We start from the raw sequence: 17681 nt of genomic DNA on the forward strand, positions 1-17681 counted from the left end.
TAGGCATGTCAGGCTATGACACAGCCTTCCTCCTCCTTTGAAGGGGTAATGACCTTATTCAAGATGCTTTTATTAGGTCTTCTCCGCAAGTTACCGGAGAAAAGTCATTGCATTTCATTCACACAACCATGCTGCCACTGCCAGTCTGGGTGGTTCTTCCAAGTCTCGGTCAACCCCCGTTTTACATGGCTGAGGCGAGGTAAGAAGTTGGACAATGAATTGTAATAACCTGGCTGATTTCTTACTTTGATTTAAAAAAAAACAAAACTAAGCATTATTATTTTTTTCTGCCTGTAAAAGTAGTCATTCCGACCGTAGAAAATACAGGGAAAACATAAAGAATAAAATTAAAATCCCACAAAATATCATCGTTATTAAATTTTGGTATTTTTCCTTCTATATCTGAGTTAAGTTATCTTGTCCCACTGGATGGGTGGGACCAACAAAAGAATTTTCTTTTTCTGTTATGGCCAAATCTACTGTTTCAACCTGGGAGGATCTGTCAGTTTTCTCATAGTGTGCATCACAGAGTTTAAAACTACTTGGAAATACAGCCCAAGCTGGCTGTGCTTCTTCACCTGGTACCTGGCAGTCAGGACTAGAAGCTGGTGACACTTCTTTAATTAAAGAACTGAAGGAGGGAAAAAACAAAAACAAAAACAAAAACAAACAAAAAACAAACAAACAAAAAAAAACAACTGAAGGAGAAGTCTGAACCAACTTGAACTTCCTCTGCAACCTCAAGGGCACAGGTTTCTTTCGAAAGTATGAAAGCCACTGTCTGTAAGTTATCACCTTTTCTCTCACTTTCTCGTGGTTTCATTGACGTGTGATCAGCAGAGTTCACATCAGGCACCTCTTCAGGCTCAATTATTTCTTCCGCTGTCTCCTGAAGCTCTAAGCAGGGTAACGGGGCCTCCTGCTGCTGCTCCATTTCACCAGCGGATGCTTCTTCCCAGGGACTCGTGGGCGGTGATATGGTGAGAGTGAGGTCAAGGTCAGAATCCTCCTCTGATAACTCGAGGCTGACTTCCTCTCTATTCACAGATAGGCTGGTTTGTTTGGTAAATGCAGAATTAAATGTTTCAAAACTCATGTGTTCACTGTTTAGACCACTCTTGTCATTCTTTAGTTCTGAAGAGCCATCCGAAGCATTCCTCACTGATGGGATGCAGTCAAGTGAATCTTTTTCTTCCAAGGGATCAGAAGCTGACGATGAGACTACTTCTTCAAGCTGGGACGACTCTACAGTGTCTTCCGAAGAGATGCTGAAGAGACTCTGGGTCGACAGAAAACATTCTTGAGAGAGCTTCATTTCTTCTCTGGGTAACAAATAACTAGAACTTTTAACTAGTGATAATGCCTCTGTTACAAGGCAATTATCAGACGGCGATGGTGAGCCTGCAACAGCCTGCCCTTTCTGTAACGAACACATTTCTTTAGCAAGTATCTCTCTACTCACTGAGAAGGCACAAAGGTACTTAGCGCCTTGTTGTCCTGACATTGCCAGAGAGGGAACGTCCCTAAGACCCTGTGTCTTTTCAAATGCGGACACAGGATGTCTAAGGCTTGTAGCAGGTGATACTTGTTTAATCAACTCCACATTAAAGGGTGTAGGTTTATCAGCTCTGTTTACAACTTCTGTCTGTATCGGTGCATAGGCATTTTTTTCAAAACTGAATGTAACTCGTTCCAGATTAATCACTCCATACTCCGTATCATCCTCCCCTTCCAAGGATGACTGACATTCTTTGATTATAAGGCTGCTATGCTGGATAAAGCCCTGCAAAGCACCTGTTTTTGTTTGCATTTTTGCATGAAAAACATCAACTTTGCTTTCAAGGGTGCTGTACACAGACTTTTGAAAAATCATTGACGGATTGCTGATCCCATCGTAAGTCCTGGCGAATGTGGACTGTGTGACAGTATCATTATAAGATGTCACCTGTGTGCCATCAAGTGGCTCAAAGGTTTTATCTTCAGCAGGAATAGAAGATCCATTAGTTTGGGTACTTCCAATGCTAGAAAGCACCAGATTAGAGGTCTCTAGTTTATCTGATGTCTCTTGTTCGGCTTTCCCCCCAATTATCTGAAATGATAAAAGCAAAAGAAATAAATTAATTTAAAAAATCAAGGGCCAAATAGATCTTTTTTTCAAGCATTTACATATGTGAAGAACAGAACAGACAAAGATCAATTTTAGTTTGCTCTGTTCTTTTGAATCTTCATAGGGTAGAGATCAAGCAAATCCCTCTCTTCTTAGGCTTAAAATACCCCCCAAATAGGAATTTGTTTTATCTAAATACACACACACGAGAACTCCAAAACTTTCTTAGTTGCACAGCCTTGTTTTTTTTGTTTTTTTTTTAATGGACTTTTGGGAAGAAAAGCGGCTAGACCACTGGCAATTTAAAGACTTGAAAATGCAGACTGTTTGCTAAATAGCATCACTTAATTCAGAAATGCAGCAGTAGAGGAAAAAGTGCTCAATTAATTTAAATTATTTTTAGTAAGATTAAAAGATAATCTTTAAAGCAAAGAATAACTTATTTTAAACACCAGCTTTCAATTAGACTATAAATGCACTGTCATCTGGAATGTTCCCATGAGGAAACACTAATTATTATCTCTTGTACTCAGAATACACTGATAAGCAGCTTTCCCAAGGTATCAATCTCTATCCTGTTAAATAAAAGTCCCTTACCCCTTAGCTGTCTTCTTAGCTTATAACTGGACATAATCTCTCTCTCATTTTAATACCTCCCTATTCAACAAAGCAGCAGAAAACACAGTGCAGCTTGCATTAATAAACTCAACTAAAAGGACTGATTTAAACAGTACCAGAAAGGATTTAGCATAAACAGTAACAGAAATACCTCTGGACAATTTTGATAACCTCATAAAAAGGCTGTTTCTTTTCTTCTTTTTTTTAAAGGCTGAAGAATGGTCTTGTTCAGAATATGGTAAAGTGGATTGACCATACAGTTGACCTACACCTGTAGCTCTGGAACACTACGGCCACAGATTTCCTGCCAGATTTTGAAGCAGTCGTGTTGTAAGTCAGGACCTGTGTTTCAAATCTCTTGTTAAAAACATTTCTGCCTTAGTCAAAGAAAGACACTGACCTGAGCAATTGGCAGGGAGGAGCTGAGACTTGGTTTTAAGGGGACACGACTGGCCAGATACAAAGCGTAGAAAACTCTTGATGGCACACTCATTCTGAGAACAGTTCTATGACCCTCCCAATCGTACTGTGGCTGATAATGTTGGGCCATAGTCGAGAATCTCACCATGCCTGTGCTCTTAGTGAAATGAAAACTTTGATAATCCTAGTTTGCCCTAGAATAGGGAGTGGTACAGGATTTAAAGGTGTGTGCACCTTTAAAGTATGGGTACAGTATTCAAGAAGATGACGGAAACATGTTTCTAAGTATATGCTATAGAAAGTGTTAGGAATCGTTAATTTTAACATTCTACTTTCTACTTAATACTCTTTCATGTTTGCAAGAAAATCATTCCTAATTGGACATTACTAAAGTAAGTTAATATATATTACCACGACCGAAAATACTTTATAAGAAACTAGTGTGTGTATAAATATATATGTAATAATTAAAATCTGCCTGACTAAACATAAATACTTTCTTATTCTAAGGTAGTGATTTTATGTATCTCTTTGAGAATAAGATGAAATTTATGAACCCCATCCTCAGAAAAAGAACGCATACACACGTAACATATATTTTATGTGTACACATATAAACACACACATATGTGCATATATATACATAAATACATCCACAGAATTAGACACTGAGAAACAGCTAGAGTGTCCAGATCTGAGTCTTGGCCGGACAATTTACTATGTGCCTCCAGGCCATTCTGTACTTCTCCATCCTCAGTCTTCTCACCTATAAGATGGGTGGCACGGTCCTTACCTCACCCGGCCGTGTGAGAATTAACTGAGCTAATGCGAGTGAAGGGCTCAGACCAGTCTCTGGCCCACAGCGTTCCACCAGTCTTCATTCTGATGAAGATGAGCATCTGCAGACACTCACAGACCCTCTGAGGCTCACCCCTGGACCTGCAAATCCCCACGGAAGCCCAGGTACAGAAACTCAATGTTAACACAGGCACTGAAGGTGCCCAAACCCATGTAAAATTATTCTGTAATAAATCTGCTCTGAAAGCTTAAAAAGGCAGGTATTTTGTCAATCCATTTACTTAGAATCTTGATACAACTTTTTAATTTGCTCCAATTAAAATTCGATTATCAGGCTTCCCTGGTGGCGCAGTGGTTAAGAGCCTGCCTGCCGATGCAGGGAATACAGGTTCGTGCCCCAGTACGGGAAGATCCCACATGCCATGGAGCGGCTGGGCCCGTGAGCCGTGGCCGCTGAACCCGCGCATCTGGAGCCTGTGCTCCGCAAAGGAAGAGGCCACAACAGTGAGAGGCCCGCGTACCGCAAAAAAAAAAAAAAAAAAAAAAAAAAAATTCGATTATCCGTCCTATCAGTTGAGAACAGTGAAATGAAACAAAGTGTATTTTTCATATTTACAAACAGTTATCTGCAGACTATGAGAGGTCTGGCATTTTATTTACTGTCTCAGGATTTGTTTTCTGTTTTGGTGGTACGCGGGCCTGTCACTGTTGTGGCCTCTCCCGTTGCGGAGCACAGGCTCCGGACGCGCAGCCTCAGCGGCCACGGCTCACGGGCCCAGCCGCTCCGCGGCATGTGGGATCTTCCCAGACCGGGGCACGAACCCGTGTCCCCTGCATCGGCAGGCGGACTCTCAACCACTGCGCCACCAGGGAAGCCCTCAGGATTTGTTTTTAAAAATATTTTTTAATATATTCAATTTTAGTTTCCTTTAAGGTTTATCAAAGATTTTTTATATTTATTATTACTGCATTTGATCCATAAACACTATTATAGGTAAACAGAATAAGTATTATTCACCTCTTTTAAAAGATAATAAGCTCAGAGAACAAGTAATTTGCCCCAAATCATACAACTAAAAAGCTACATAATTATGGTTGGCTCCCAGATCATCTGAGGCCTACGATTTTTTTCCTCCTTTTGTTTCTTCAATCAGGATGGTAGATAAGCTCCACCTGCAGACAATCCAGACTTTGTAAACTAAGTTTCTGGCATTCTAATCCTTTACATAGCTAGAGAATCCACTTTCCTAAAAGAAACCAATGCCTTGTTATGAATGTGATTTTACGTACAAAAAATATTTCTTCAAAAATAACACCAGCATTTACAGTATTCAGCTTGACCTACCTCATTATTACAGGAATAGATGAAATTCTGGCTTTCTGGGGTCTCTGGATGACCTGCTGTTGCAAACATTTCTTTCTGTTCATTCTGCACCCAAAGCTCCAAGCCTCTCACAGGCGGTGGTTTCATGAAAGGAAGCAGGGGGTCAGTGATTGGGAAGGACACTTTGGCAGTAGGACCTCTGGGAGCCTCATTAGTCTCCAACAGAGGGTCTACGGAGCACCTTTCCACACCGGAGGACTCTTCAATTTCACTGAATTCAAACGATTCTAACGTGCTATTTATGCACACGTATTTTGCTGGGTTGCTGTGTTCTACTACTTTTCGGGATGATTGTATGACTTTGTTTTGATTGCTATAAAACAGAGCTACCCACATATGAAGTAAAAGCTTCACTTCTTCCATGGTATCTGGTAAATCAGTATTCCAAGGCCTGAGATTTTAAAGAAAGAAGAAACCAAAATCATTGAAAATGACTGTTTTAGTTGATTATCTTATAAGTAAGTGCCTTAATTATTAACCTTAGTTTTTGTGTTCATTTTTATTTTAAAAATTACATGAACATGAAACAATGAGTAAGATAAAAATGAAGTTGATATAACAAATGATTACAGTGAATCTGCTTGGTATTATTCCCAAGTTACTGGATTTTACACACTTCCTTCTCCCTCCCCAGAGTTTAGCACAAGTATCCCTTCTCGCTACATTTATCTCAACAGAAAAGTTCATCCGTTTTCATCCAGGGTCACTCCCACTCACCCGTGTAGTGCTCTGACTACAGTCTTCTCCAGGGGGTTGTTGCTATACTTACTTGCCGTCTAAGCTGAACACGTAATCTGCTTCCCATACGAAAGTGACCTTAAAGGAGCCGTCACAGCTGAATACGGTACGAGAGCGGCAGAAGTCCTGCAGGCTGGAGGGCAGCACCCCGCTCCTGCGCCTGAGCGCTGGGGCCTCGGAAAGCTGCTGCAGTGGGGAGGTGACCTGCTGATGCCGAAATGGCATCACTTTCCCCACTGGGGTTCCCGCTTCAGGGCCTTTTGTGCCATTCTTGGCAAACGCAGGGCCTGGGGCCCCTCTCTGCTGTAGATGCTTCTTTGAATGTTCTGCAAGGAGCAGGGCATAGGAACGCTCCACAGCAATGACAGAGCTTTGGCTTGCGTCGGAACTTTCTAGGGTTTCCTCGGGCAGTGCTGACTGGGCTTCTGCAGGGGCCTGAATGCCAGCAACCAAGCTTTCTTCCTCCTGGCTGACCGTGGGGTCTGATGTCAGATTACTCTTATCAGAGGAGGGCTTGGATGACGGTCCACCTTTTTGACTTTTAACTCTTCTATGATATTCATGGTCTGATGTACCACGCAAAGAATGTTCTTTAGAAAGCAAAACATCGTTCTGTGGCAATTCAGAGGAGCAGGGCAAGTTTCTGGGCTCAGAGGATGGTGTGGTAGAGGTAGCAGCGCTTAATGCAAGATCAGCCAACATATTTAGGGCCTGGGAGTCACAGTTGACAATGGAGTTTTCAGGTGGGTCTTCTGGAGCCACTGTGATATTTTCTGGTTGAGCTGTACTTATGCTAATAACATCTTCTTGACCATCTGAAATTTCTGATTGAAGCTGTGAAGAAGTTTTTCCTTTGGCTTCAGCATAAAAGAAAAAAAGACACATAACACTTGATTTCCATAGAATTAATTCTTTGTCATATTCCTATGGTTCAGTGAAAATCAACAGTTAAGTCAACATATTCAAGAAAAACCTCTTGATATGTTGCATAAATTGTATGTTAAATTTTTATTACCAGAGTGAGGTCTTGTCCAACTTCCTGATGTATTATAATGTATTTACCAAGGAACAAGTCTTAAGGAATGTGCATATTAATTTAAAAAGAAATCACCCTTCAAAACTGCATGTACTCAGGCTTCCCTGGTGGCGCAGTGGTTAAGAGTCTGCCTGCCGATGCAGGACATACGGGTTCGTGCCCCGGTCCAGGAAGATCCCACATGCCACGGAGCGGCTGGGCCCGTGAGCCGTGGCCGCTGAGCCTGCGCGTCCGGAGCCTGTGCTCCGCAACGGAAGAGGCCACAACAGTGAGAGGCCCGCGTACCGCAAAAAAAAAAAAAAAAAAAAAAAAAAAAAAAACCTGCATGTACTGACCTACACACAAGGCATACTGCTCAGCTAAAGAAATATACAAAGAGAAAAAAACAAAAACAAGAAAACAAGACTCCTGCCCTCAGAGAGCTTACAATCTAGTGAGAATCTAAGAATTTCTAAGTTTAAAGTGTATATCATAGAAGGTTAATGTACTTTCTTAGAAATCATTTCCCTTGGCAAGTTATTAGAGAAACCACCTAAGTTCAAAATAGAGATGATTTTTAACCGTACTGATGTTTAATTATAATACGTTACGATACAAATAAAAAATGAGAAAAGTAAGAATATTCAGAATCGCCAATTAATTTCAAGTTTTAAAACTTCAGTTTCTGCATTAAAAACATTTCCTCTCTATTCTATCTGCAAAAAAGCAAATCTCCTCATCTACTGATAATTCTCCTTACAGCAGGTACTCAAATCTACCCACTGGCATTCGGTCAGAAAACTAACATTCTCAGGTGGTTTACTTGCCTTCTCAGGACTTTGATTCAGCCTTTTAAAATGTGATTATCATGAAGGACAAAGTTCTCAACAATACTGGGCAGTGAGTCCCTGTAGCAGGTGGCTGGATGGACAGAAAAGCCAACTGTGCTCCTCTTTATAATTAGCAGTAGCAGGTCTGAAATAAATTACTAACCTGTCTGCAAAGCCCAATGACAGTACATTTACAGAGAAAACTCTGGCCTATGAGGTCATCAAACAGAATGACAAGAGTGTGTGTATGGTGAGGAGGGTAAAATTAATCAACCACTGCCCAGTTTTTATTTAAAATATCAAAGCCCAACGGGGTGAGGTACGAGAAAGTGGCCCAAAGAGGGCTGTCTCGTGAACCCTCCGGGTGTACTGGAAACACATTCATTTTAGGATCTGATGTGTTTACTGACACTAAGTTCATTCTATCCTTAAATACTATGGTTCTTACACTGAGTATCACTATGAGGAAGGTCGAATCTAGAGAACACTGTATTGAGTCAAGAAAAAGGGTTCATTTTCATATGTGTCATTTCAGGTAAATCATTTAATAACTGACTTGCTAGAGGTTTTCAATTAATTAAAAATACAATACTGATCATCTATCTCTTTTAAGAAATATAGATAAAATGATGCCAAATAAATTATAAAAAATTAAAGAGTTCAGTAAATAAAAACTATATTGAAAACTTTAAAAAGGACAGAAAACCATTAGTTTCAGTAACAAAATGATTGAGCCTTCTTAAACTCTGATATTTCAAGTAAAGGAAATGAAGTGGATTAGCATGGGTGATTAAGAAATAAAAGAAAAAATTAACACATTATTTAAAAGGTGGTAATCTTAAAATTTTAACTTGGAATGTGGCTGCACAATATATACAGACACTTGCAATACAAATCGCCCTATTTCTGAATACCCATTCTGGAAACTTTTCATTTTCTGGGCTCACTTTTCTGCCAATGCCCAGTTGCACACCTCCTCCCACTAATCGATTAGCCTACAAGTATATAGAAGCCAATTCAGCACAAGGAATTCTAATGACAAGGCTGGGAATACAATGCATTATGTATGTATCTATACTCATCCTGTTTACAAACTAATTGGAAAGACAGGACCAAGACACACCAGATGATTGGAAAATAGTATGAATTAACTCTTTAACGTTCTCAAAAACCCAAAAAAGAAATGGAAAAAAAAGGAGAAATGAGTGCAGATCAGAGCATCAGGAAATGACTCCGGGTGGACTTAGCTGAGCAGAGGGGACTGCACAGGAGTGACAACAGGCGTGGTTCGTGTGGGTGGCACCATGTGCCTGGCAGGGAAGGCACGCATTGGGAAACGGCAGGAGAGAAATGTGCACCCGTGGGTAAGACCACCTCGTAACTGCCTGGGGAGACAAGCAGAGAGGCTGTGTTGGGTATGACTCTCTACAGGCTGTACGGTGATATGACTGAGGAGCTTTCAGAAAAATCTTCAGCCATAAACAACATTAACGAAACTGAGGAAAGGGACTTCCCTGTGGTCCAGTGGTCAAGACTCTGCGCTTCCAATGCAGGCAGTGTGGGTTCGATCCCTGGTCAGGGAACCGAGATCCCACATGCTGCAAGGTGTGGCCGAAAAAATTTTTTTAAACAATGAGGAAAGAAAAAACCAAGCTCATCCATAATACCATCACCCCAACAAAACAAGAGTCTTTCCCTGAATTCCACTAAATTTGAGGCTTTTAAAAAACCTAAAGGTAGATGAGAGAAAGTAGAATCATGAGATTAGACAGAAAACTGATGGAAATACAGAGATATGAGGAAATGAAGGTTTTTCTAAACAAAAAACACCACCACACATACAACACAGTAGGACTCAATACCGAAGATACTGTAAAATGTATAGATTTTGCAGCTTGGTGGAGCTGCACTCTACTCAGAGAGACGGGTATGAAGAGGGACATGGAGCTGGGAGAAAAGTGAGGTCCGCGGTGATGAGGGAACGTGCCAGCAACGAGGAGGTTCCAGCAGGTGGAACACGGAACCAGCAGTCAGCTGCTGGCTCACAGAAGGAGACTTGGTTATTCACTTCCGCACAAGTAGAAGTAGAAAAGTAAAGCTGCTTTTAAAATTAATTTAATGCCTTTTGAAACCAAATGCAGGGGCTTCCCTGGTGGCGCAGTGGCTGAGAGTCCGCCTGCCGATGCAGGGGACACGGGTTCGTGCCCCGGTCCGGGAAGATCCCACATGCCGCGGAGCGGCTGGGCCCGTGAGCCACGGCTGCTGAGCCTGCGCGTCTGGAGCCTGTGCTCCGCAACGGGAGAGGCCACAGCAGTGAGAGGCCCACGTACCGAAAAAAAACAAGAAAAAATACAAGTGAAATACAGGATTCGAGATTACTGACTGCTTTGAACCATGTCTTTACAGTTCCCTCTGGACAAACTTATAATATCTTCTATAACTGATTATGGTCCAGAAAAATACTGCCAGATGCTACTTGCTTGTGAATTTAGTCATTAAAAAAGGCCATTTATACTTTAACTCTGCTAAACAGTTCATGTTCAGGCTTTCTGCAGAATGAAAAGTAGGGTCTATTTAGTGAAGGTATGAATCTTGGCACTTTCTTATTTATTCACAATGGGAAACCAAGTTACTTGTCCTGTCAGTGTCTGAACTAAAGAAGACCACAAGAACGTGACAGATTTCAACTGATCTTATACTGTTTCAATATACTACTTTATAATCTCGATTAGTCTGTATTACGGTGCTGAAATTTACAGGAAGAGGACTTCTTACCAGGTTGTGGCTGCTTTCTGATTCTGGGATTCTGATTGCCTTTTACTATATTTTCCCTCTGTTTTTGTGGAGAATTCTTCACAGGTGGCTCAGCCCTTGGAACAGTTTTGACTGGAGATGTCTCTCGTTTCCTTGCCCTTTTAGCATTCGTTGACCCTGGAACATCTTTAGAAATAGGAGCTTCTTGGTTTTTCCAATCCAATTTGGTTGTCTGTACAAACTGTGCAGTCAGCACTTCAGCACCTTATGCAGAAAAGACACCGTTTTCTAAGGGGTAGGGGGCGCACATATTTATCAGCATAGCTTTCCTTTGATTTGTTTTGGGGGGAAACTTTAATAATGGGGAATAAAATATAAAATTTGGGGTATTTCATTAAAAGATTTTTGAACTTGCTAAGTGTTGGTCTATATCCCTAATTAGGATTAGGAGAAAAATATCAGAGTAATAACTTTATAGAAACAAGGCATGACTTAATTTTTAAAAAAGATTCCATAATCTTTGCTGACTGATGTGGCAGGTAAGGCTGAACATGCTAGTTCACAGCACAGGGTGACGGATAATTCAATTTACACAAAAGCGACACAGCTCCCATAAAGCCATATGGTTAAAACCATGATCACACTGTAGAGAAGAGACTGTAGGTTCACAAAGAGCCATCTTACATATTTTCCTTCACTACACCTAAATATCAAAGCTTTAACACTGCCTGAAAAATCATCTCTTAAGAGAAGACAGAGGAAGGTACATTGAAGAAAGTCCTCTTCTGATTTAACTTCCTATAAATCTATTATAATTGCTCATTTCTCTTACAAAATGCTCAGCTTTACTTCTCGCAGGGAAGGAAGGAAAGAACTAAAGGTGGGGGCACATGAGGAGAAAAAACTATTAACAACCTGCTTGTATCACACGCAGAAAGTGTTTCAATCCTTTAAGAGTTAAAAAAAAATGTTAATAAATGTTCCCTGTGAAAACGTTTTCCCCATTGACGATATAAAATAATCACACGTGTGAATGTTTGCAAATATTTTAAAATCACGTTATATGGAAAATACTATTTCTAATTGATTGAGAACAGAAAACATATTAAACAGTTTCAGAATGTGATGGTTATTAGTGAAATGTAGAAAAGAGACCAGTTTCATTTTATTCTTTTGAAGGTTAGAAAAATAAACGGTTTTTTAAAAAAGCTTTTAGACTCTCTTAATGTTGTACATTTCCCTGGGTCTAATTATTTTCTTCCCTACTAAACTATCAAAGGCAATAAAGCAGCAGTTTTGTTTTTAGAGTAAGACTTCTGATTTTATACTGGTTACAATTTCTAAAATTTTTAGCATAAAAAAAGGCAAAATATAAGTCAAGCAGGAAAACTGTTAAGACTAAATTAAGAAGAGAAAGAAAATAAGATGAGATGATCAAGACTAGGGGAAGCGTAACATCTGCACGGGCGGGAGGGGAACATCTCTCACAACCTAGGTCCTGCGAGGAAAAGGAGAAACACGAAACAGGTGACCCTGCACGGACTGCCCTGCTTATTTGCATCACTCAATGACATGTTTCTCAAGCTGCATGCAATAACCCATGGGTGTATTATAAAATAAACTTAATGGGCTGCAACCAGAATTCTTTGTTAAATGAAACAGAAGATATCAGATTGTATTACACATAGTTAGGGTAAATGCTTCCTGAAATTTCTGTTTCAGTAATGTATGAATTTGTGTGTACTGGACTACAATATACAATGTATTTCTTTTCTATTTTTTTTTGAGCTTTTGTGGTATTATATTTAGTCATCTTGGCTGGTTTAATCACATCGTTGTTGTTGTTCATTTTTTGGCCACACTCTGTGGCATGTTGTGTCTTAGTTCCCTGACCAGGGATCAAACCCGTGCCCTGTGCACTGGAAGTGTGGAGTTGTAACCACTGTACTGCCAGGGACATCCCTAAAACATATTTCTTATAGTGGATGAAATTAGCACACTTGAGAAACAGTGACAACATATATGTTGAATTATAGGTAATTTATTTAATACCTTTAAAATGGTTCATATAGAGAGAAACCCAATATGGTTGGCCTGGAATTTGTGAGGAAATGTAGAGTGTGAGTTGCTGCTTCATACTGCCGTTCTTTCTACCACCCTCCTAAACACACACACACACACACAATTTCTCAAACTATAATTGGCCAGAAATAACTACTTGTTAAACCACAGGGTAAAATCTTAATTATCTAGGATCCTGGGGATCCACACACCTCCAGTGTTTCTTCTTTAGGCATCAGAATTTTAAAATTCAAAATACTATAGATAGGGTTGGCAAATTTTTTCTGTGAAGGGCCAGACCTCAGTCACAGCCGCCCACCTGTGCCAGCACAGTGAAGTACAGAGACAACAGGTAATGCCTGAGGGACCCTTTGGCCCAAGTCTGCTCACCTCTTCGCTAAGGGGTCATAGAGCATAAGTTCCCTAGTTTTAAACAAAATACACCACACATAATCTGAGATGACTCTAAGCCAAAATTGTGTTATTTGTCGTGCTCTGTTCACTGAAGTGCATTTGACTAACATTAAATGGCTCTGGACGCTGATTCTCCCTCAGTTTTCAGGGGGCAACAAAACCACTTGAGGAACTGTTTCAATATATATGTCTCGAGGCCACTGGACCTTGTTTCAGTAGGTCTGTAGTAGGATCCAGACGACCACTTTTAAAACACACAAAGGATTAGAAATTCTGCCCCAGGATGCTCTAGTTCTGGGAGAGTCCAGGCACTTTCCCCCCTCTTTAAACATGTTCAGGCTATCACTTATCAGTTTTTGCCATCTGTTCTTAGTGTGCCTGATTTTAGCAGATCCTCTTCTTCCACTCGAATTTGTCCGAGGACAGTTCAGAAACTGAATGACCTTATTTCTTAGACAGGTAAGTAAATAACTGAGTGATGATTTGAGCAGTTTTACAAGTGAAATACAAGCTTTTGGTGGGTGGGCTTTTGTCCTATTTCTTGATTTTCATGTCATCTAGATTAGCGCTTCTCCAACTTTAGCATGCACACAGATCACCTGGAGAGAGCTAACGGACACTGTCTAGCTACAGTCCAGGATGGTCACACAGGAACAGGGTTAACACACAACAGTTATTACTAATTGCTCATCTGAAAATCCATACAGACCATGCTTACCGTTTTCCCTTTTCTGACGGAACTTGAGAGTTGTGCGAGAGTCTGGACGCTTCTTTGCTCCACCACGAGTTCTTCTGGGAAAGGGACGGCACAACTTCACCCTTTTACTCTGTACCACGGGCAGCGTGCCTGCTTTTCTCTTACGCTGAACTCTCAGATTTGATGCGGGACTTAATGGGACCAGAGCTCCCTGCCTTGCTTTAAACATCTCTTCAGAATTCTTTTGTGTCTGTGTTTCTTTTCTTACTTCTGCCGCTGAGTCGTGAAATTCAGCACCTGGAGTCATAACTAAAGAAAATCCAGCATCACAAATTCCATCTGAAATACCTTATTTCTTAGACAGGTAAGTAAATAACTGAGTGATGATTTGAGCAGTTTTACAAGTGAAATACAAGCTATTGGTGGGTGGGCTTTTGTCCTATTTCTTGATTTTCATGTTATCTAGATTAGCGCTTCTCCAACTTTAGCATGCACACAGATCACCTGGAGAGAGCTAACGGACACTGTCAAGCTACAGTCCAGGATGGTCACACAGGAACAGGGTTAACACACAACAGTTATTACTAATTGCTCATCTGAAAATCCATACAGACCATGCTTACCGTTTTCTCTTTTCTGACGGAACTTGAGAGCTGTGCGAGAGTCTGGACGCTTCTTTGCTCCACCACGAGTTCTTCTGGGAAAGGGACGGCACAACTTCACCCTTTTACTCTGTACCACGGGCAGCGTGCCTGCTTTTCTCTTACGCTGAACTCTCAGATTTGATGCGGGACTTAATGGGACCAGAGTTCCCTGCCTTGTTTTAAACATCTCTTCAGAATTCTTTTGTGTTTCTGTTTCTTTTCTTACTTCTGCCGCTGAGTTGTGAAATTCAGCACCTGGAGTCATAACTAAAGAAAATCCAGCATCACAAATTCCATCTGAAATACCTTATTTCTTGGACAGGTAAGTAAATAACTGAGTGATGATTTGAGCAGTTTTACAAGTGAAATACAAGCTTTTGGTGGGTGGGCTTTTGTCCTATTTCTTGATTTTCATGTTATCTAGATTAGCGCTTCTCCAACTTTAGCATGCACACAGATCACCTGGAGAGAGCTAACGGACACTGTCAAGCTACAGTCCAGGATGGTCACACAGGAACAGGGTTAACACACAACAGTTATTACTAATTGCTCAGCTGAAAATCCATACAGACCATGCTTACCGTTTTCTCTTTTCTGACGGAACTTGAGAGTTGTGCGAGAGTCTGGACGCTTCTTTGCTCCACCACGAGTTCTTCTGGGAAGGGGACGGCACAACTTCACCCTTTTACTCTGTACCACGGGCAGCGTGCCTGCTTTTCTCTTACGCTGAACTCTCAGATTTGATGCCGGACTTAATGGGACCAGAGCTCCCTGCCTTGCTTTAAACATCTCTTCAGAATTCTTTTGTGTTTCTGTTTCTTTTCTTACTTCTGCCGCTGAGTCGTGAAATTCAGCACCTGGAGTCATAACTAAAGAAAATCCAGCATCAATAAATTCCATCTGAAATACCGTACTTCTTAGACAGGTAAGTAAATAACTGAGTGATGATTTGAGCAGTTTTACAAGTGAAATACAAGCTATTGGTGGGTGGGCTTTTGTCCTATTTCTTGATTTTCATGTTATCTAGATTAGCGCTTCTCCAACTTTAGCATGCACACAGATCACCTGGAGAGAGCTAACGGACACTGTCAAGCTACAGTCCAGGATGGTCACACAGGAACAGGGTTAACACACAACAGTTATTACTAATTGCTCAGCTGAAAATCCATACAGACCATGCTTACCGTTTTCTCTTTTCTGACGGAACTTGAGAGTTGTGCGAGAGTCTGGACGCTTCTTTGCTCCACCACGAGTTCTTCTGGGAAAGGGATGGCACAACTTCACCCTTTTACTCTGTACCACGGGCAGCGTGCCTGCTTTTCTCTTACGCTGAACTCTCAGATTTGATGCGGGACTTAATGGGACCAGAGCTCCCTGCCTTGCTTTAAACATCTCTTCAGAATTCTTTTGTGTTTCTGTTTCTTTTCTTACTTCTGCCGCTGAGTCGTGAAATTCAGCATTTGGAGTCATAACTAAAGAAAATCCAGCGTCACAAATTCCATCTGAAATACATGGAGACTGAGGACAGTCTGCCAATAAGTCTAGTGCAGTAGATACTTCCAAAATGTACCCATTAGGATTTGAAGAATAAGATCTCAACTGAGTTAAAGACTGTAAAGGGCACTTTTCAGCTGGAGGAGTCAAGTCAAAACCACTGGACACTTTGCCAAAGAATGCAGTCTCTTTAATTCCATCCTGAGAAGCAGCAGTCAATGAAGGACTTTTGTCCACCTTGTACAGTTCTTGGAGATTATGCTTTACTAATGTGTTTGGACAGATTCCTTTTTCAGAAAATGATTTCTTTGCTTCCAGCAGGGCACAATTAAGGGCAGGTAAAATAGGTACCACCTTCAATGAGATGTCATCTTCAACTTTCAAGTCTTTCAGCCCTAAAATGTATACACATGTATTAAAAACCCAAAGTTCTTGTTTTTTCAAAAACATGCAGGAAAAAACGCTTTAGATTACAAAATTACAGGATGGTTAAATATGATACAGTGTTTCAAATGGTAATCTAAATAGCAATTAATAGAAGACTTATGGATGCACTTAATGAACATATATTATCTCCATATATATGAAAACACGCACACACAGAACCAAAAAAGAGTCACTCAGATGGGATCATCAGGTGAGAATGAAGAAGGCAGGCCTGCCTGCAGCTCCATCTCATCTGACCAGGAGCCCAGCGTGGGCTCAATGCACCGGCATTTAGAGTTGGCAGAATTACTTTTCTATTCTCATTTTCTGCTTTTAAAATGTATCTAATCTGTACCTTATATGACCTACTTCAAATTCTCTTAAGAAGGTAGTCACAGGTGCAAACTTTCAGTTATAGGATAAATAAGTACTAAAGATGTAATGTACAACATAATAAAAAATAATTAACACTGCTGACGTTACATATGAAAGTTAAGAAAGTAAATACTGGGACTTCCCTGGTGGCGCAGTGGTTGAGAATCCACCTGCCTTTGCAGGGTACACGGGTTCGAGCTCTGGTCTGGGAAGATCCCACATGCCATGGAGCAACAAAGCCCGTGCACCACAACTACTGAGCCTGCGCTCTAGAGACTGCGAGCCACAACTACTGAGCTTGCATGCCACAACTACCGAAGCCCGCGTGCCTAGAGCCAGTGCTCTGCAACAATAGAAGCTACCACAATGAGAAGCACGTGCACTGCAATGAAGAGTAGCCCCCGCTAGCCGCAACTAGAGAAAGCCTGCAGCAACGAGGACCCAACGCAGCCAAAGAAGGAAAAAGAAAGGAAATACTAATAGTTCTCATCACAAGGGAAAAAATGTTTTTTCTATTTTCTTTAATTTTGTATCTATATGATATGATGGATGTTCACTAGAATTACTGTGGTAGTTGTTTCATAATGTATGTAAGTCAAATCTTTATGCTGGTAAACCCTAAACTTATATAGTGCTGTATGTCAATTATATAATATCTCAATAAAACTGGAAGAAACTAGAGTTACAACACAAACCAGTTGAACTAAAAGAAAGTAAACCCTAAGTAACCCCCAACTCTCATGGTAACTACTGGTATATATTTCATCACCTTCTCTAGCAAATGCAATTTTTTAATATTATGTAACTAGACTGACTAGTCTGTATTTTACTTCCTCTCCCTGGTTCACTCTCTGACTGAAATGCTAATTTTTCAGCAACTCAATAACCTAAAGGAAAAGAGTACAG

At 40.7% G+C, this 17681-nt stretch overlaps 1 protein-coding gene across 1 annotated transcript; it reads right to left on the reverse strand.

The window, feature by feature from the left end:
- Positions 1 to 606: 606 nt before the first annotated feature.
- On the reverse strand, positions 607 to 16467 carry LOC149749495 (protein TASOR 2-like). Its single transcript, XM_089908628.1, is given in 6 exon segments — positions 607 to 2089; positions 5289 to 5718; positions 6045 to 6097; positions 6099 to 6922; positions 10686 to 10928; positions 15665 to 16467. Coding segments are annotated over 6 exon segments (3780 nt in total). The 5' UTR covers positions 16425 to 16467; the 3' UTR covers positions 607 to 619.
- Between the last annotated feature and the right edge of the window lie 1214 nt (positions 16468 to 17681).

The sequence above is a fragment of the Delphinapterus leucas genome, chromosome 3 (genome assembly GCF_059928025.1).
Source record: "Delphinapterus leucas isolate spDelLeu-1000000601 "Yukka" chromosome 3, BTC_Dleu_Yukka2, whole genome shotgun sequence".
NCBI lineage: Eukaryota > Metazoa > Chordata > Mammalia > Artiodactyla > Monodontidae > Delphinapterus > Delphinapterus leucas.